General features: G+C 51.8%; 8 protein-coding genes across 8 annotated transcripts; 4 read left to right on the top strand and 4 right to left on the bottom strand.

The window, feature by feature from the left end:
* Positions 1-1,252: 1,252 nt before the first annotated feature.
* Positions 1,253-3,002, bottom strand: GT037_004020 (uncharacterized protein; the record flags this gene model as incomplete). Its single annotated transcript, XM_038929067.1, has 3 exons — positions 1,253-2,396; positions 2,446-2,467; positions 2,522-3,002. 3 exons carry the CDS (start codon positions 3,000-3,002, stop codon positions 1,253-1,255), a joined length of 1,647 nt encoding a protein of 548 aa, XP_038788774.1.
* A 1,682-nt stretch (positions 3,003-4,684) lies between these two features.
* Positions 4,685-6,101, bottom strand: GT037_004019 (gtp binding protein; the record flags this gene model as incomplete). Its single annotated transcript, XM_038929066.1, has 7 exons — positions 4,685-4,704; positions 4,762-4,882; positions 4,932-5,603; positions 5,651-5,856; positions 5,907-5,949; positions 6,005-6,025; positions 6,090-6,101. 7 exons carry the CDS (start codon positions 6,099-6,101, stop codon positions 4,685-4,687), a joined length of 1,095 nt encoding a protein of 364 aa, XP_038788773.1.
* Positions 6,102-6,671: 570 nt separating this feature from the next.
* On the top strand, positions 6,672-7,676 carry GT037_004018 (cysteine dioxygenase; the record flags this gene model as incomplete). The annotated part of the gene is made up of 4 exons (XM_038929065.1): positions 6,672-6,905; positions 6,958-7,001; positions 7,276-7,493; positions 7,546-7,676. The coding sequence occupies 4 exons, from the start codon at positions 6,672-6,674 to the stop codon at positions 7,674-7,676; spliced, it is 627 nt and encodes a 208-aa protein (XP_038788772.1).
* A 378-nt stretch (positions 7,677-8,054) lies between these two features.
* Positions 8,055-11,265, bottom strand: GT037_004017 (glycosyltransferase family 90 protein; the record flags this gene model as incomplete). The annotated part of the gene is made up of 3 exons (XM_038929064.1): positions 8,055-10,118; positions 10,315-10,914; positions 10,966-11,265. 3 exons carry the CDS (start codon positions 11,263-11,265, stop codon positions 8,055-8,057), a joined length of 2,964 nt encoding a protein of 987 aa, XP_038788771.1.
* Positions 11,266-12,357: 1,092 nt separating this feature from the next.
* Positions 12,358-13,620, top strand: GT037_004016 (uncharacterized protein; the record flags this gene model as incomplete). The annotated part of the gene is made up of 3 exons (XM_038929063.1): positions 12,358-12,662; positions 12,708-13,521; positions 13,576-13,620. The coding sequence occupies 3 exons, from the start codon at positions 12,358-12,360 to the stop codon at positions 13,618-13,620; spliced, it is 1,164 nt and encodes a 387-aa protein (XP_038788770.1).
* A 102-nt stretch (positions 13,621-13,722) lies between these two features.
* On the top strand, positions 13,723-13,911 carry GT037_004015 (uncharacterized protein; the record flags this gene model as incomplete). The annotated part of the gene is made up of 1 exon (XM_038929062.1): positions 13,723-13,911. The coding sequence occupies one exon, from the start codon at positions 13,723-13,725 to the stop codon at positions 13,909-13,911; it is 189 nt and encodes a 62-aa protein (XP_038788769.1).
* Positions 13,912-14,867: 956 nt separating this feature from the next.
* GT037_004014 (uncharacterized protein) lies at positions 14,868-15,068 on the top strand (the record flags this gene model as incomplete). Its single annotated transcript, XM_038929061.1, has 1 exon — positions 14,868-15,068. The coding sequence occupies one exon, from the start codon at positions 14,868-14,870 to the stop codon at positions 15,066-15,068; it is 201 nt and encodes a 66-aa protein (XP_038788768.1).
* Positions 15,069-15,978: 910 nt separating this feature from the next.
* GT037_004013 (uncharacterized protein) lies at positions 15,979-17,491 on the bottom strand (the record flags this gene model as incomplete). Its single annotated transcript, XM_038929060.1, has 2 exons — positions 15,979-16,738; positions 16,869-17,491. Coding segments are annotated over 2 exons (1,383 nt in total), but the record flags the coding sequence as incomplete, so codon positions are not given.
* Between the last annotated feature and the right edge of the window lie 2,546 nt (positions 17,492-20,037).

Here is a 20,037-nt window from a genome sequence, read left to right as displayed (position 1 = left end):
GGCGCGCGCTCGGGGAAGACGGGAACGCCTCACGCTTGGGGGCATCTAGATCAGGCCCAACAGTTTGAGATCCGTGCTATGTGCTGGTCTGCGATGCTCGTCATCGATCTTTATGCATTTCGATTGCTGGCGCGATGGACATATGAATGTACTTTTGTGATGCATCAAGGATGTGCAAGGTGCAAATAGAATGGTCCGAGCTCTGAGCTCCATGCAAAGGCGGGGAAGGGGATCAGTGTTGCCGAATGAACCTGGAAGTCTCACATGCAATTCACGTTTTGGCAGTATCTAGGATGCAGAAGCTGGAACGAACGAAGACTGCTTTTTGAGATCGGCATGCTGTCGGCAAGGTATTTTCCGAAGGTCAGTGTTGTTTTTCGCCGGGCTTTGCCCAAACTTTGTTGCACATCCCTTCTATAACGGTATTGCAATACGATGCCGAAAGCGCCGTCACGGGGCTTAAAGCGGCAAGTACCATCTGTTCATGAGCCAGATCCTTGCTGATCATTGAAGTGTCACTCGTGCTCCATCAGCAAAAGGCTATGTTCGGGAAAGATCAGATCATGAGCAAGGCAAAATGACTAGTAAAAGCAGAAGCACAGTCGTGTAGTAGTATTGAGCATTAATAGCATTTCAAGCGTGATTGACCCTTTCGTTAAGCCGATCTTTCAGCAAGGGTCAGTAACTATATCAGAGGCCCGCATATAGGTATACAGTAGCGCGTACGAGACCCATCGCTCCGTTTCAGCTCGATGCAACGTATGAGGGCCTCCAGGCGAATGTACAATCGACGTTAAAAAGCAACAAAGTGAAGCGTACAAAATATTGGCCCGCGTGAGCAGTTACAGTCTTCCTTTTAGGTAAGGGAATAAATTCGGAAACGGTCGGCTGCTATGCGCTGCTAAAGGGGGGTATAGTGGTTCGTCGAGCAAGGGAATAGACGAATAGATAGTCAAAGTCAATGAAGGAATAGTGAGAAATAGAAGCAATGCTAGTGATGCTGGTACGAGAATGTAGCAAGATGCAACAATGAAAGAAAATCCAAATAGTGCCTGCATTGTGTAACGCTGGCCATGCGGATGGGTTCTTGATCCTGGTATCATGACCCAGGAGTGTCGTGCAGACTTGCTCTCCAAAACCAAGCCATTCAGACATATCGTTCCACAGGAAGGAAAGCAGTCGTAAGCGTATACGTGCTATGGCAGGAGACACAAGGTGGAGCCGACATTGAGTGGGGTAACATATGCGGTCGCTAATGGATTGCGTCCACGCTTTCGAGTTTGGACGTAGCGAAGGTGGGCTCTGACACACGTCGCATCTCGGAAGGAAGGCTCTCGGAGCTGCGCTTGATTCGTAGCTTCTCCATCAGTTTGCCGATGGTAACATACTCTTGTGGCTCTACGACAAAACCGGCGTTCTGTGACTGGAAGAAATTCATAACCAGCTCTAATGCGCGAGCGGCTTCTTCTTGGGATGGCGTAATAGGCGATGAGTCGGCGGATGACCTTTTGTCATCAATTTGACTGGCACCAGGCACTGGAGGGGGCTGCATTGAGTTAGGGACCTGGGTTGGTGAGAGCGACATTCCCTCATCAATAGCCGGAAGCGCGGTAGGCATCTCGGTCATAGGAGAATCGAGGGTACCGCTGCTGACGTATTTTGGAGTCAGCGCATCAGACGAGCCCGGCGGTGACATATATTGCTCAACGCCTACAAGCATAGGAAAGGTCTGGCTTCGGGGCCGCTGGAAGTTGTTGCTCCCTGGCTGCCCACTAGCAGGCTGGCGGTTGCCTACGAAGGGGCTTGGTCCACATGCTGAATCGGGTGTGAAGAACGGCGACGACAGCGACGTAGGGCTGGTAGCTGTATCTGTAAATACGCTTGATAAGGAAGTGCTGCTTTGTGAATGGAACGGTCGACGATGGTTCGAGAAGTCGTATGTGTCAGGACTTTCCGTCTTGAGATTTTCCTGGCTCTTCTTGGCTTTGATGGTTGTGGTTGCAGGCGATACCCCGCCAGGTGAGGTAGGCGAGATAGCCCCCGGCGTGTGCGCGTTGGATGGCGGATTAGAAGTTCCTTCCGACTCTTCTGCTAACGAGCCTTTTCTTCCCCTTGCTCCCATGAGATGATTCTTTTGCTTGAACTTTTCCAGCCAGCTCGTACTATTCGCCTTGAGATGACTCTCGGAGTTCCCAACAGTCTGAGCGAAGAAGCGGGCCTTCTCTCGAATGATGGCATCTGACAGTGGTAGTCCTTGTCTTTGATGGTTCCTTGCCCAGTTGGATAGGGCTCGTTCGATATCTGGGAATTTGCCTTTCGATCTTTTTATGGGTGATCGGCTGCCGTCGTCCTGGTACAGGTACTTCTCCTTCTGGCGCAACACCTTCGAGACGGTACTACTCAAAAGTCAGCACGGCAAGAGACATGATGCATATGCAGTGGTACCTTCGCTCTACACCGAACATTGCTAGGGTTACGTTAGTGAACGATCCGTGTGGCTAGGTGCATCATAGTGGCATACCTCCAATTTCCGTTTGCTTGACAGTAGGATTCTCCTCGTGGTATTGGCACATACGTCTCCGGTCTGAGTCGGTAAGAGTTTTCCGTGGTGTCGATGAAGTACGGGAGTGAGTTGAGCTCGCTGAGACTGGAGTTGCTGATGCCGGTGTTATCGGTAGTGGGGCTGAAGGAAACAGTGAAGCTTGATAAGTGGATTGGCTGGTGAGCATACTTGGCCATTGTGGCATCTGTGGCATGATCAAAGGCTGCAGCTGTGGATGTGTAGTCCTCGGTGTCGGGTGCGTTTGGTGTGGTGGATGCATGCCGGTCCCGTAGATGGGTTCCATTGGTAGCGGCGCAAAATTGTTGAAGCCATTGTAGTCTTGAACTGGAGACTGGTGATGTGGGTTGTATCCGTTATCCCCATGCCATCCAGAATGATGATCCTCGAAAGGTTCCTGGTGGTGGTGTTGGTGCTCGTGGTCCATTTGGAATTGGCTCATGTCGGATTGCAGGAAACGTATAGATGCGGTGTATCCGTGCGAGCGTGAGAACGAGTGTTCGTGTTAGACGCAGAGCAAAGCAGGGCGTCAGACGGGCATATGCATCTGTACTTGGTGTTGCTATACCTGGGCGGCGTAGGTGACCTCAGAGCGGCCGAGCGCATGCATGCATGAGACGAGATTTTGGTTCCTGAGGCGAAACAGCAACAGGTCAAGTACCTGCTTAGCGGGGGTAGCGCTGACAAAAGGCGCTGGGTATGACAGAGGTCAAAACATATAGGTATAAAGCAGCGCGGCAAAGCAGTGGGCTCAGATGGAGAATTGAAACTGCAGGGAAAGCCTGGCGCGGCGGGCCTGCAGCGCGTACTTGAGGATAAGTCTGGGGACACTGGTAACAGGCCCTGGCTGTGCGATGCGGGCGCGGCCTACTGCAGCTGGCGGGAGAGGAGCCCTGTTTGTTTCGTGCCCAAGCTTGCCGGCAAGCCTGGCGTGTGCTCTATGATCCTTGTCGCCATTCGGCCAAGCGACTTGAACGCGAGCAACAACGTTGGGCTTAGCGTGTGCGGGTCTCTCATCGGGGATGCGCCCCTAGGACAGCGCGGGCCAGAATTATGCGGCCGCCTAGCTAGCTCGCAAGTGCATGCCTCGACGCCTGACTGCTAGCAAGGGCAAATGGGATGTCAAGGCGGCCGGGTAGGATCATCCCATCAGGGCCCTCGCACCGCTGAGCACGTCTGCAGCCGGCTAATCTGACGCTTCCCGAATGAGACATGGTCTGAGTGGGAGCGCCATATTGGCTTCGCCTCGTGCGCCCAGCGCAGTTAATCCTGACCGTTGCCGTACGCTCGTGGCGCGAAACAGTGGGAGCCGATTCAGTGCTGCTCAGGTACGCGAGGTGGTGGCGATTCCCACGGCAGGGGCAGCACGTCAATCATCGGCTGTGCATAAAGGAGAGACAGAAAGTGTCGACGGCTGAAACGCTTTCGGAAAGCTGCAATAATCGCGCCCATGGAAAATCGAGGTTTTGCCGACCAGCCACTCAGGTCTCGGGAGCGATAATGATTTAGCGCCCGACTGACAGCGTGCCTTCTGAGTCGCCAGCGCAACTGACCCCTGCTGATTTCTCCGAATCGACCGCTGCGCCCGTTAGTAGACCAATAAGGAAAACCGATGCTCCAAAAAATTGGGCCAGACAATGCTGATCTGAATCCATCAAATTCCGAAGCAAATATGGAATAAAAACAAATGCTGGTAGCTGAGACCGTTCCAATAACACCAGCGGCGTCATTACCATAACGCTCCGAGGCGACGACAGCAGTGTCTTGGGCGACGCCTCTTTGGTAAGAGAACAAGGTCTGTTATTGATAGCTCGCGGACGGTATCGGACCGCCACCAGCCCTCGAGGATTGGCGATTGGCAAGTACGATCCGCGCCGTAAGCTGCGTTGCCCGCAACTAGTGTCGTCCTGATGTCGTCCGCGGTGCTACTGGAACGAGCCCTCGGCCAATCCAGGCTGCGAGATCGGCTCCAAGCCTCGCTCTGTTCGTCATCTTAATGCTGCGACCTGGTATTGGTATCGCAGTGAGACATGTTCAGCCATCCAAAAGGCCCTTCTGCTCTACTCACTTTTCCCAAATCCGGATCCATAACGCCCGTCATATCTCGTGATCATAAGACCTTATCTAGCGCTTGACAATGGTGACTGGTCCATATGTGAGCTCATGCTATCCATTCAGGATGGTGATACTAGGATACGTACCAATATCTTCGTCGGCAAGCTCGTGAGACAGTCCCACACGTTGGGGTTGATGCTTGCATGACTTTCCGTAAACAATAGCGTGCTTAAAGTTGTCCACAATCGTCTTGTGGATGGAATTACACTGCCAATTTGTTAGCGTGGGACTATTAAAATGAGGGGGAGAGACATACGAAGTCTTCAATGGTACAGGCTGTTGATCGCAATACGACTGGGGCAGAGTAATCTGGCATCTTGCCCTTGGGCTTGGTATAGACACGGACGAGATTCAACTTTTCCCACATCTGCTCCAGGAGCTCATCGATGTTCCAGCCGTGTTCGGAACTAATGGGACAAGCATTGGGGATCCGGTAGAGCAGGTCAAGCTCCTCGATACTGATGGCATCAATCTTGTTCAATGCATAGATGACGGGGATGTAGCTTCGTCCTTTTGCCTCAATAACATCGATTAGATCGTCGACTGTTGCGTCGCATCGAATAGCGACATCCGCGTTTGCCATACGGTACTCGTTCAACACAGCCTTGATTTCGCCGTGGTCGATGTGCGTCAGCGGAACTGTCGCTGTGATGTTGATGCCACCCTTGTCCTTCTTCTTGAGCACAATGTTTGGTGGACTCTTGTTGATTCGAATACCGAAGCCCTCCAATTCGTTCTCAATGACGCGCTTGTCGGTAAGAGGCTTGTTGACGTCCAGAACAATAAAGATGAGATGGCATGTCTTTGCGACTGCGATAACCTGTCGACCACGACCTTTGCCATCCTTCGCACCTTGAATGATACCGGGAAGATCGAGAATCTGGATCTTCGCTCCGTTGTACATGACTTGACCGGGTACGGTAGTAAGCTGCAAACTGTCAGCGCTCATCGTTGCGACGAACACGGTCAACCCACTGTTGTGAACTCATACGCAGCAGCTTCAGAGTGCTGGCCGGTCAATCTGCTCATGAGCGTACTCTTTCCGACCGATGGAAATCCGATGAAACCAACACTGGCAACACCAGTCCTAGCAACATCGAATCCCACACCACCGCCACCGCCGCCACCAGAAGGCTCGAGTAGCTCCCTCTTGAGCTTAGCGAGCTTTGCCTTCAGTTGCCCTGTTCATGTATAAGCATGTCAACATGCATGTTCGGTTCCGAAGCCGTACCAAGATGAAAGGATGTTGCCTTGTTCTTCTGAGTCTTGGCCATCTACGTTTCGTGTAAGTTATCGTGGTATGATCGCGTATTGTGGGGAGTGTCTTACTTCGGCCTCGATGTCTTTGATCTGCCCATGATGTCAGCATGCGGTTCGATGACACATGCCAAAGATATATACTCGCCTTATCCACTGTAGTCGCCATTTTGAGTTATCGTGTATGTTGACTTGATCTGGCTAGGTGTAGAGGCGATGATGTTGTTCACAATTTTGATGCAAAGCACGGCGCCAATGACGAAGCGGGGCACGGATTCTGGCAGAAAATTCCACCGCCACTCGATATGGTTAGCGTCATATGCAGCACCCTTCCATTGTGGCTTCCATGCATGCTTCCCTCACCGGCCTTCACAAAGCTGAGATGCCCGATAGAAGCCGCTTTCGGGCTCTTCGTATCGGGGACTACATTCAACACTCTGAATGCAGCATATGAGGTGCATCACATGTCGCCGAACTCTGCTGACCGACTCGGATCCACATATCACAAGCTTAGAACGCGCAGATTGTTACATAATGAAGCAAGCCTTTCCGGCACAAGCAGTCTTGAAGGGCTGCAACCACGACCTGTTGTCCCTTCCGTCCTTTCTATACAAAGGCTCTCTATCTTATCTCTACGCTCTGACCTCTCTTGATCGGCGTCTTCAAATAGCATCGGGAAACCAATAACTATTGACAACACACTCGCCGCAGACAGTCATCAGCTACCGCTATCGCCATAATGATCAATCGCAACACTGAGCTTGATGGTTTCCACTCACTCGTCCAAGCGATCAACGACGTGCTCGGTTCCAGCAACGGCATCGACTCTGAAGATGTAGATGAGAATGAACTTCAAGAACTGATGAAGGCCTACGTATCAGAAGAGTCAGAGTGGAAGAAGTACTTCTTCCCGTCAGAGCACCTCCCATATACACGGAACGTTGTTGACAAGGGCAACGGAAAGAGCAACCTGGTACAGTCCCCCCCCCCCCTAGGTCGATTAGAGAGGATAACTAAGCGAACAGCTCATTCTGGTATGGGGTCCTGGCAAGAAAAGCCCGATTCATGAGTAAGTTATTACATCTTTGCGATTAAGTGACTCTAGTGTCCGATATCACAACATCTCCGGCTTCGATCAATACTCAAAGGCTTCAGTCTCCTGCACGATGAAGCGACTCCGTTCGCCGATCTACAATTGATCGATGTGTCAGCAGGAGACACGCCGGTAAGACGACATTTCAATAATACATCAACTCCTGACATCCGACGTCGATGTTCTGCTTATTCCAACATATGCGCCTCTGCACTGTGATCTCGCGAAGTAGAAGCTAACAATCGGGCAGCCATGCAAAAGCGCACTGCATCATGAAGGTCCTCAAGGGAAGCCTCACTGAGACCCGATTCGCCACTCCCACCGATGAAGACGTCGAGAACCAACGCCCAATGACGAAGATCCACGAGATTACCTATAAAGAGAATGAGGTCACGTATATGGCGGACACCCTTGGCGTGCATTGCATCTCGAACCCACACCCTACAGAGTACGCGGTATCAGTACATTGTATGCACCTTCTCTCATGCTTATACAGCTGTCCTTCGCTAACCACAGGTAGTGTATACTCCGCCCAACGCGGAGACATACGGATGCAATGTCTTCGTAGAAGACACTTCTAGTTTTGTATTCAATTCGCAATGCAAGTTCTATTCCGAGTATGGCGTCAAGGTGAACAAAAGAGAGCATTAAGCGGTATCGTGCATGCGTGCGAAGATAATTGACAGAACACGATGGGTAATTTTTCATGGAATCAAAGGCGTTGTCGGATAGAAGAGTAGTTGACTCAAGGAGGGTCAGGTTTTCATTTAGCAACGCTGTCACTTCTTTCCATTTACACGAATTCAACATCGCCTCCAACATGCACGCCTCACAAACAACGAGGCAAACCAAAGCTACTCACTGATGGTATACTACACCTCTCGCCTATCAGGCGCACACACCAATCTTCGCATACATGATCATCAGCAAGTGCAGAAAGAAGAAACCTCGCCTTTTGTACAACCATCTATCTACAAGCAGAAGCACCACAGCCATATATGCCATCCTTTTCTACTTCCTCTTACTTGACTACGGCCCCGAGAACCCAATTTCCTCCCTCCTATCATCCACTACCCGCCCATACTCTAACAACAATCTGAAAAACCAGACCTCAAAGTCTACATTTCTCAACACTCTGTCATGCCACTCCGAACTCCTTTTCGCAATAACCCTCGCTTTCCTCTCCCCCTCACTATCGCCATTGCCGCCCTTCTTCCCTCCATCAGCATCACTTCTCTCCGCCTTCCCATCCCTATCGTCATCAAACACTTTCGCTCCCGAAAACCATCTCACAAGATCGAGATGTTCGTCGCCGCGCAGAGATAGAGGGATGTAATGAACCCAAGGCCGTAGCCACTCTGCATGCCATTCACGGAACAACGCCATTTTGTAGGTTAAAGACCGGCTTTTAAGAAAGCTGTAGAACCGACCCGAAAAGGCATTACCGTCCATGTCGAGGAGGTGCTTATAGTACCATGCATCCTGTCCGTCGACGCGCTCAGTCACGTCGAAGAATTCTTGTTGTGCATCGCAGTCGCCTGGGTCGCATTGGCCAATGTGGGAGAAGTGGACGTCGATAAGGTTCTTGAGGGCGCGGCGGTCGATTTCCGTCACTGCGTAGGGGGTGGAGGGGCTGTCCGCGGCGGATGACGTGGAGACGGGTTCGAGAATTTTGGCGGTGTCTGGAGCGTTGAGGCGTTGGACTACGTGTTGGCGATGTTGACGTCGCCAGCCGCCGTTGCGGCTGAAGCCTCCTGTTGTAGAGCCGCGCCAGTAAAGACGGTTTGTCTTGTTCTCCCATGTTGTGTCGTGGGTCTCATCGTAGCCTACTTTGCCTATCCAGTACCAAGGACTTGGATACAGGATATCTTGGAAGCTGGAGATCTTCGATTGCGAGAAAATGGGTGTGAGTTCGTGGATGATGCTGAAGGCATTGGGTCGTTCGAAGAATCCGTAGGTTGAGGAGAATGAAGGGGAATTACAGATATCAGAAAAGGCAGTCGCGTTGTAGATAAAGCCAAGGTCGCTGGTAGCATACGCCGTGAGATTGTCGGCGGCGTAGTCTTCGAAAGTCTGGGCCTGACTTCCAGGAGAACATGATAACCGCGAATGGGTCCATGTCTGCTGATGCGCAAAGCGATTGAACTTGGTCGTACTAACTTCGGCAAATCGTGTGCCGTCACTGAGGTCTTCGGGACGAGTTGAAAAGGCATTGCGTGGGGTAGTGTTCTTCGCAGTGCGAGGTAGGATCTCGTCTCTCACCTTTGCCACCATCGATGACATGAGATTGTTGGGTACGATAACTCGCGGTTCGTCATGCAAGTTGAATCCTAGATCCATATCAGGCAGATATTGCACAAATTGTTTCATCATGCCAATCGTAGCTTGTTGTTGCCATTCGTCGCCACCTTGAAAGTTCTCTATAGCCCCATGGCGTACCGCAATCGCAAGCAGTGAGCTATCCTCGTGGCCTAATGCATTCGCGATGCGCGAGCGGATGGTGGATGGCTTGAGTGCCCAGAACGGTAGCAGCATCTCATTGATGGTGTCGTACTCATCTATCATGACAACTCCGTTCCGTGTCGCGAATTCGTACCACTTATCAAAGTGAGGAGGAGGCGGTATTCCATTTCTGCGGCGGTATTCGCGAATTGCATCGGTAAGGGACTTTGATTGCCGATTGAGGGTGCTTTGGAAATCTGCCTCTGCAGCGTCGATCAATTGCGCAGCCGGATGACCTTTACTTGTATCGATCGGCATTGGACCAAGTGGTTTCTCAGGTGGGTAAAACGGTATGTTAGTGACTACACCATCAGCGACAGGTCGATAAGTTTGTGGTCCATTCAGACGTCCAAGAAGTAAAGATCCAACTGCAAGCGCCAGGACTACGAAGACGAAGCGTCGTAATCGCATAGAGCGCCGCGTATCCATCATCAAGGGGGAATCAGGCGACTCGAAGAAGTATACCAGTGCTGCCACACCGTAGATGAACGTAAACAAAATGGTGGAAAAGGTCGGTGCAAAGTGTAGTTTCGCAGCAAGATGTGAATACACGGCCAACAGAGATGTATGTACAGCGCCGTATTGGGAGATCTACTGCCGAGTTAGTTTAATTCATTAGCAACGCGCTGAGAATAAAAGCTACATCTTTGGCTCTAGAACTTGAAAGCAGAGGCTAGGTGAAAATCGGAGAGAAGTGCAAGAGCAGGTATAGTAGGCCAAGCTCATGTTCAGTAATAGCAGAGAGGTACGAAAAGATGTCAACAGCTGATAAGAAGCTCATACGTACCAGAACAAAGACAAGAACATTTACAATGGATTGAACGGGCAACATCCAGAGGAATCGCATGAGGATGCGGAGATTATGCACATCCCTCCATTCTCGGTCATACTCTCTGTATACAGGCTCCCAAGAGATTGTACTTGCGGTCAACGAAGATTCGGTAAGGATAGATGCGATGCCGCACACGACAGCAATGGCCACGGCGACGTCTCTAAGCGCAGCGAGTCGCTGCGCCCTCAAACTGCCGCTTATTGAGGCGCGCCTCGGGATGTTTCCATTCGCAGACATAGGCCCGCGCCTGCTACCATCGCTCTCCTCTGTGGCGGCTCTTATTGTGGACTCGAACAAGACGAGGCCTGTGGCAGCAAAGATGGCACTGCTGAGACCGAGCGCGACAGTCGTTGGAACCGTATAAACGCCAAGAACAACGCTCGCAGATAGCGTCAGAACTGCCAGTATTCCATGTGATTCGTTATAAAGCTGTCGGTCCGGAGAGGTCTTGGTGTCGGCTGCAGGGCCATCGAGGATGGTGAATGTGGGTAGGACGAGATGCTTTGCGAGCAGCTCATTTTCGGAAAAGAGGACGGTGAAGAGAGGTACAAGGGCCTACGGGTACAGTTAGACGGGTGTGATGATGCTACTACTCGTTGAAAGTACCTTTGTCGCCCAAATGCCCTGCTTGTCGCATGCCGCGCGGTCGCATATTGCAGACAGGCCTAGCAGAGCGCCAGCAAGCCAGCTCGTCTTCCGCTTGGCTCGATCGCTGTTTGAATATATCCCCACCCAGAATACCGTCGGTACCCATACTATGAGCCATGAAATCGTCGTTATGAGAAGCGAATGCTGGACCGGCGTGTGGACGTTTGCGACGGCCGCGAGGACGTTGTAGAGCAGTGGGGCAAGAAGGTGGTGGTATTTGACGACATTATCGGCAAGTATGGAGACGGCCGGGTGCATTGGAGCAGAAGGTGGGTCAGCGCTCGTCGGAGGGCATCGAGTTGTCTGGCATGTGTTGAATCGCAATGTTCTAAGGGCCGATGAAGCCGCACCGTGCGGATCTGCAGGGTCGTGAGTGACGCCATGCCCTTCAAGCCACGTATATTCCCACCCCCACAACATCTCAACACCACCATGATTGCGCGATATCTTTTACCCAGTCTGCACACTATCCGATGCCATGACAGTAAACCGCGTGATTCATGCACAAAATGGATCAAGACGCGTCTACCAGATCCGTGACACCCTCGGATGGACCTCTTTTGCACAATCCTGCATATGCTTCCTGCACCCTGCACGTTGCACGTTGCACTGCGGCACGCAGCAGAAAGTAAACCCGGAAATGTTTGAATGCTACAATGGACTCGAGACCAGACCTTCAGCTGCCTCGGGTAGTTTCGTAGGATTATTGGTCTCTAAACATATCACAGTAGGTAAAGCCTCGACCTTTTAGTCAAGCGCTACCTGGCTCTTTGTACTGTCTGCTGCGTTCGACTGTTGTTTGATCTCGGTCTCGCATACTATTGTGTAGGCTGCCACTTTGTTTCAATCTTGAAGGCACGATGCTGAGTGACACGTACGATCAGAAAGGACTACAAGTTGCCAATTCTTTAACACGCAATCAATCGATAACAGCCAACTTCAAGACTTGCATCACCATAAGGTGGACACCATAGATTACCTAGAAGTCTACCTCAACAGGTCATCTCTCACCTTCACTTCACCTCCTGCGCCACTTCCCTTTCTACAACGAGCTCGGGCAAAACTTTCAGACAGTGGTTGCACATGGAGGAAGGAACGGAGACATGCGTCATCTCGTGACTTCGTGTTCACGGAAGGCACCATGGCCGCTCTCGTACAAATACCATCTCTCACCCTCTTCGAGTTCTCTTAATCATAACCACCACAGCTGAAGCCTCGACACGCGAAATCCACTAGAGCGATAATGGAGCCTTCGCCAGACGGCACACACTGTCACATACTGCGCTTGCCGTACGAAATGCTCAAGCATATTTTGGCTGAAGTAAGTGTCTCTGGCTCATTTGCCCTTCTATGCTGATGCGTCAATTGCAGTCAGTCCAGCGCGATCAGCTCAGCATAGCGAAGACGTGCATACACCTCTTGGAAATTGCATACCCGGTGGCTTATCATCGCATCTTTATCAAAACCGATCCGGTCACGGCAATGACCACCTGGAAAAACCTTGCTTCTGGCAACGGTCTACGACACGTTCGGCATCTCCAAGTTCATGATTCAGGACAGTCAACTGCAAATGCTAGGAAGCGGCATCATGTCGGAGACGTGGTCACTGGTATTCTTCTTGCAGCTATGCGCCGGCATCAGTTGCTGTCCTTTAGGTACAACTTAGCACCGCACTATAGATGCTGCTAACGTTCCCATAGTCTAACACACCCTATTGTTGTCCCATCCATGGTGTCTACAAGAAACTCGATCATACTGATGGAAACTCAGCAACACCTTGCACAAGTAAGCTTGCCAAGTTTCATGAGATCCAACAATATCAGCATTGCCGATTATCTTCCGGTGACTTTACAATTTCGCAGCCTTCGCCACATTACGTTAGAGCTGCCTATCAGTAGTAGCGTCGATTACATGAGTAGTGTTATTGGTAAGAAATCACCCAGCCTGAAGAGTATTCATCTTTGGTTCTCAGCCCAGGGTAATGAGCTTTCGCCCCATGTATTTACAGCACCTAGGGGCGAGCCATCTTCTCGGAGTATCTTATTCTCCATGGCTACCAGGCTTACTATTCTTGGCTACGATTTCAAATATCTCCCCACGCGGGTGGGTCTGCCCTCATTTCCTGCGCTCCACGCTCTTGCAATGATCGACTGCAAGAACGACGTTCATTTCCACGTTCGCATCAAACCAGAATGTCTCCCAAAGCTACGAGCGTTACTGATTACAAGTGCCAATTACATACGCGGAGATGACATTATTCGCCTAATCGGAGGAACGAGCTGCTTGCGAGAACTCATTGTGTACGGACCAAACTTGTACTTCATGAATTACTCAAGTCTCCGCTCACACGCGCAGAGTCTCGAACTCCTCTTCTTCGGTATACGGGGCACCTCGATTTCCAGTCTGAGCGCACTAACAGCTCTGCGTCACTTGGGTGTCTCCATGGATGACCTCTATTGTTTGAAGTCAAACGGGTTTTGTATCGAGAGCAAGAAAAGGCTCACTAAAGTCTTTGTGTGTTCACTCCCACCGATCTCAGTCATTGTCCTGACTGATTCAAGGAACTAGGCAGACTTTGCGAGTCACAAGAAGCTACTGTCACTGACTTTGTAATGTACTATCGATTTCCTTGACGAAGACGAGATAGGCCTATCGCTAGGTATTGGGCATTTCGAGGCGTTGATAAGAGACACACTTCTTTCGTACATCACGGAAATGGGCTCAATGATCGACGATAGCATCCTTGAGTATCTAGGTGTCGTCGTCAAAGGCACCGCCTATCCTCCTGGTCTACCTGTCAAGGCTACCGAGGGCCCCAATCAAACCCTAGAGCACCTGAAAAAGTGCTATGTCTCCAACCAAAACAGGTGCTTCGATCAGCAGACTTGGCCAAGGAGGAGATGATGGCACGGTATACCAAGTATGATTACTACTTTCTTGAGGCCTACATCGACACTATGACAAAAGCAAGTCGCGTTGGGATCTCTAGTGGCTCAAAAGTTGTTGCCTGTCATTAACTATGGTTTAACGCCCTATCTATCATCTCCCGTGGGGCGTTCGGAAGTTGTTGCCTATGTATGACGAGATGATACTATATCGAGGCAAGGCGGGATAAGACGAAGAAGGCTCTGCTTCTGGGAAGTATCCAGAGTACATGCACAGATCATGGCGAACTATGGATTGTTCCCTGAACAAAGCTCCTCAATCGCTTTACGATGCCCCTTCCATCGTCAGTCTCACGAAACCGCAGATCATCTGTCGTCATACCTTCCCAAACCAACCTGGCACCTCCCACCCCAAACATCACGATCTAAACCCGCCCACACCAACACCAAACCAACCCACAACGATCCACGCGTCCTCGCATCCTCACTTATCACGATACCCCACTTCCAACCTCTTCATACCCCACCTGCCCAGCCAACAGAGTCCTCACGCGCCCATCAGCCATCCGGATCGAAGATCCTCATCTCCACATGTATACAACTGAAACGCGCTCACGTTACCCATACAGGAAGCCGGCGATGCTGTAGACCCGCCTTGCTTAGCATTCACGACTTTGTGAGGCTCGCTTACACAGTAGGATTTGTGATCGTCAAGAGATCTACCCGATTTAACGCGCCGTTGGTGGAGGAACCGGGACGGAAGGACAGATGAGATGTTGGGTGGTACGTCAGCTGCTTGTATCCTGATTGTACATATAAAGTAGGTCAACGAAGTCCGGGTGGCGGAAATCCAGATTGTTACGCTCGCTGTACTTTGCTCCTAACAAAATGTCACGATGGTTTGTTATTGTAGTCCGGATAGTATAGGACAGCGGGGTAACGTACCCGACGGCCACCCCTACCTACCCTGACATGATGTCGAACCTATGTAACATGTTCTCTTCCTCACAAACCTCTAAGGCCTCCTACATTGCACATGCTCAGAGTAGAGAAAGCCAAACCACACCAACCCATTTGGACCAGCCAACCAAAACATCGCGTATAGCGAAGCTAGTCGTTGAACTAACAACAAACCCGGCGCCCCGGATCTTGGATTCCAAGCTAGCCATGAGCTGAGGAAGGTAAAGCACGTTTTGTTTTGGACCGTGTTCATCAGCCCACCCGGCTCAGCTCTCAGCTCAATCTCGGCGAGATGTTTAAGGCCTTCCAGCGGTACGCGATACTCAACAAGATGCTAAAAGGACCGTTTTCCCCTCTCCCCTTCCCCCCGCTTTCCTCTTATCTTTCAATCTATCAAGGTTTGGTATATATATTGGAATCTCTCGTCAGCATTGGATTTCGGGCGTTCACGATACCGGTCCGCAATAAGAAGCACATCGATTCCTCACTCAAGGCAGAGCCAATGTTAGCCTTGCTTCCTTCGACTGAAATGTTTGTTTGGCATTCAATCTTGATTCCTCCTCTCTCAAGTTATTTCAAAAGTTTCTCCACAGCCGAATATACAAGAGATGGCTGAACCATACACATGGAAGTTCTCTCCCCTCCCCCATCCATCCAGGCCACGCTGTCCAGCGCAACCACGTTGTTTACGAGACACCCTGGTCGTCGTCGAGAGAGTTGTTGGCAAAGTTATATGAGTTTCTGTTAAAATAGGCTGAAGGTTGTTTGAAGAGATAAAAGAAAACGCAAGAGACGATAAATCGAAAAGAGAAACTCCGGGATATTTGTTGCATGTGCTAGGCTCTCGACGCGAAGCGAAAAGACGTCCAGTTTCGGATATGATGACCTGAACTTCAACCTCAAGGGCGTCGTCGACTTTGGGTGTTGAGATGGTCGACGGCCCTCTCCTCGGTGTCCAGGCTGGGTCTTCCTTCCATCGCGGAGATAGATTGCTAATAGCTGGTATATTTGGTTTGTGGTACAGAGCCGGATTGAACGGTGGAAAGATAAGAAGATGATGGAAAAAATGGCAAGAGAGAGGTCGGGACGTCGTGAAGGAGGCATGAAGGGCGAGCGCAGACGGCTTCTATTCCTCCATCCTTCCGAAAATCTCGTCGTCGTCCTCATCGATGCGGCCACGGCTGCGCGAGTTGGAGTAGCGGTAGTCCTCCTCATCGGCGAAGTGGTCGTCGTCCATGTCGACGTCCTTGCTCTCGCTGTTGTGGCGGTAGCTGTTGCGTATGCTCGACTGCTGCGCTTGGACGGTGGTGTTACCGGACAAGGTACGGGCGTTCAAGTCAAAATACTTTGCTGGTAGAGGTGGCACGGGGGGCACGTCCGGCGGGAGCGCAGTTGGTCCCGTCTTGGGAGTGCCGTAGGAGCAGCTCAACAAACCAACTGCGGCAGCAAGGTCGGCATGGTCATTGCCATCATCGTGATATGAGCCGGCAACCGAGGTACCTGACGTGGTGGGGCGGTCAGACACGTTGCTCCACTGGCGGAAGTGGCCGTTCCCGTTGTCAGAAAAGACGGTCGACTGGTAGGATTGGCTGTAGGCAGAGCTGTTGGCGGAGTAACGCTTGATGGAGCGGGTGCCAAAGTGCGAGTGAGGGTAAGAGCCTACGGCATGGTCGTCGAGTTGTGGGGGCGGGGTAGTTTCAGTGGAGCTCAACTCCTCACGCAGGTCGGACGAGCCCGAGGCCGGAGGAGACGAGCGGTCGCTGTTTTCGCCGTCGCTCTCCTTGTTCATGGCGACGAGGACAGAGGCAGCTTCGAGGAGCTGCACCTGCTGGTGCTTGGAGATGAGCAGCTTAGATGTGTATTGCCATTCAGGCGTGTGCTCCCAACTAGAAGAAAAGTCAACGCGGAACTATCATGAAGCATTGCAGTCTAAGTGTGCGTGCGAGTGAGGACAGGGCATTCGTCATGAGGCATGAAAGTATGTGGGAGGGCCATCTACGGCTTAGGGTTACTAACAGGTGCTTGGTCAGACAGCTGCTGTGCTTGTAGCCTTTCCCACATTTTTCACATCTCAGATCGCTACCACTTCGCTTGCCGTCGCCCTTGGACAGACGAGAGCCCTCGCTCGCGCGACGGTTCCGCGACTTGGAGTTGGCCTTGTCCTGCTCCAGCATCGTTGCGAGTGTCGGGCCGTCGGTCAGAGCCTCGCTCTTGGCTGCCGCCGCGCCATAACTGCTAGGACCGAAGTGCGAGCCATTGCCAGGCATACTCGATGCCATTGTTGAGTTGAGTGCCATGTTGGGTCCCCTGAACTGCGATGTCGGCTTGGATGGGCGGCGCGATCCGTTACTACTACTATCCAGGGGCGCCCCCGACATGCCCTTGGCTGCAGCCGCAATGGCCGCAACATTGGTGACGGGTGTCTGGCTCATGCTCTTCCTACGTGTTACGCGATGCGCTGGGTTCAGGTTGCCGGCGGATATCGAGTGCGAGTGTGGGCGGTTCTTGGGGAGCGAGCCGGCCATGGTGCTAGACGAGTGTCGTTGTTGGCTGGCTGGTCGGACGTTGATGGGTTCCTGGCAGGCGGCACGGTCAGCGCAACTCGGGGGGCATGCAGTTGCCGGGAAGCAGTATAGGTACCTTGAGGACAGTCATGATTGCTACAAAATAAAAAAGTCGCCGGCCTCGGTGTTTGCTTTGTCTTCCAGCTTCGTCAGCAAGGCAGCGGGAATTGTTGCACAGCCTCCGAGGTGTCGGAGGTTATAGAGCGAGATGCGGCTGAGAGACGATGCAGGGCAGCGCAGGGGCGGGCGTGTAGAAATAATAATCCAAAATGTGTGCGAGAGGCGTCTGCTAGCTGAAGAGGCGCTCGATTCAAAAATAAAGCGTGTGGACAGGTCCCGGAATGCTATTCGACAAGTGGGGTGATGCCCGAGCTCCTGATATTGAGTTACTGTGTCCAACAGAGAGTCTCGATTGCGCAGCCTCAGAAAAGCGGCCAAATATCCCAGTTTCAGACCCGATAGCGGCAGCAACTAAGGTTGGGAAGAAGGAGTGAGAGTGAGATTATTGTTGCAGCAATTGCAGACGCCAGGAACTTTTTATTATTTGGTCGCAAACATGGCACGCGGCATCTGGGGTCAGCCGGACGCTCACAGCCCACGCCCGACCAACGTGACTGATAAGTAAACCCTGGCCGCCTCTCCCCCTCAAGGTACGCGGCAATGCCGTGGCTGAAGCGACAAATGAGGCCTCCCATGCTGCCACTTTCTATAAAGGCCGCACTGGTCCGTGGAGGGACATGGGACGCAGCATCTCCCTCGCGCTCTGATTGCATGTTTCAGCGATTGCACCTCTGACTCTGGCTGCTTCTCCTGCCTCTTGTGCGCGTCGCCGTGCAGAAATCCAGGAACCCTTTGTGCGTGTTCCTGGCGCAACGCAGGTTATCGAGGGAACATTCTTAGTGCGCCATCCAGAGTGCCTCCCCGCTTCTGTGATTCGAGCATGAATTGATGTCAAGACACTTGTTCCCGCAATAGGGAACGCCGATCCCCAATACTTTGCCATGGCCGCTTGGGCCAGTCCGGTTCGGGCGGATCAAGGACACGGGGAACCGAGCGCTTGTCTGGAGAGCTGTGGCTAAGTCGAGCCGATCGATGCTGCGTCGAGCAGAGCGCGCTACACAAGAGATCATCGCCTGCCAACATGTGTTTGCGCCATCCACACTCTCTCGTAACATCTGCATAGCGTTGAGCAGTTCTGCCATGCTACGGCAAAAATATTGTCAGACTCCACTCGAGCCCTCCTCATCGCCCTCGGATAACGAGACGTGCGCTTGGCGTCATCGCGATCGGTCGCACACACGGCGTCTGTGCTGCACATTATCGCGCAAGCCACCACCCTGTCGTCTTGTTCGCTGCTGTGGGGTCGCTACATGTTGAGTGGTGCGGCACCTGCACCACACAGTGAAAGACACATGACAAGCTGCCAGCCGTACAAAAAAAAACCGCGTGCTCCTGCAGAGCATGGCTGGACCATCCTGTCGTCCAACAAGTGCTGGGATCGGCCAAGATCAACAGGCCGAGATCGTGGCCTGTCGCAGGGATGGATAGAGTGCCATGATGACGGATAGCCGCTTGTAATGGCATTGTTGGTTGTCTTCGGAGTCCGGGCAGCAGAATGCCATACACGTGTGTTATCCACTTGTCGGTGTAGCCTACCAGCACCAATAACAACCTACGGCAGACCAGCCGTTTGGCAGAACGCTATCGAGTCTGCGTCTTTGGAATTGTGTAAGTTGAGCTTGTGTAAGACGTTCCGGTGGTTTGTTTATGCCTATGCAGGTGCTTGAGGGGTCAATTCGCGCCTGCCGATTCGGGAGTCCCGTAGCCTTGGAATAGCTTCATTGGCAGATTGCGCGCCTTAGCTGAGGGGTCCACGACGCCACCATCTGCATTCCCTCAGATTACCGTGTCCATAATTGCGACATAGAAAATTCCATCTTACACGTTGATCTTAACTGCAACTTTTCGACCTGCCGAGTAACAGTTTCCGGTGTCTGTATGTAAAGTTATCTCTCAGTGAGGAGAATGGTCCACATCGGCATAAACCTCCGCATCAACCAGGATTGAGCTTGTCTATTTCACGTGTCAAGACTTAGCCTCACCATTCCTTGGAACAGATCCGCACAGCCCACTCTCACCGTCGTGGGCGAGTTCCGTCGAAAACCAAGTAGGTTTCAAATCGGTAGTATGACGTCAGGCATTACTTGATCACAAAAAAAAAAGTTAAGTTGCTGCGTCGTAGGATGAGGCCTTGCAGATGCCTGCGGAGATACCTCTATAGCCGTATACCGGATGACAACGGCTGTCGTGATTTCTCGCACGAGATACGTAACAGGGCTGGTGGGTATGCTTGCGTATTTTTTGTCTTTTGCATAGCTGTGCATCGATAAGAAGGACAGGCGGTCAGGGTGTTAGTTGCTGCGAGTACAAGCAGTTGCACCCAAAAGCTATGCACGTTCCACACCACATAATTGCTCACTGTACAGCAATCTGAACAGTTTTCGTTCACCACCTTGCAGAGTTGACATTGTTGAGCGCGAGTGCACTCAAAGTCATAATGCATCTCGCATAGCAATGGATGTTATGCGAACCCTCCACGAGCAAGATATCGCCGAGACGTA

Source organism: Alternaria burnsii (genome assembly GCF_013036055.1).
Source record: "Alternaria burnsii strain CBS107.38 chromosome Unknown 730, whole genome shotgun sequence".
Classification (NCBI taxonomy): domain Eukaryota; kingdom Fungi; phylum Ascomycota; class Dothideomycetes; order Pleosporales; family Pleosporaceae; genus Alternaria; species Alternaria burnsii.
This window is presented reverse-complemented; position numbering and strand designations above follow the sequence as displayed.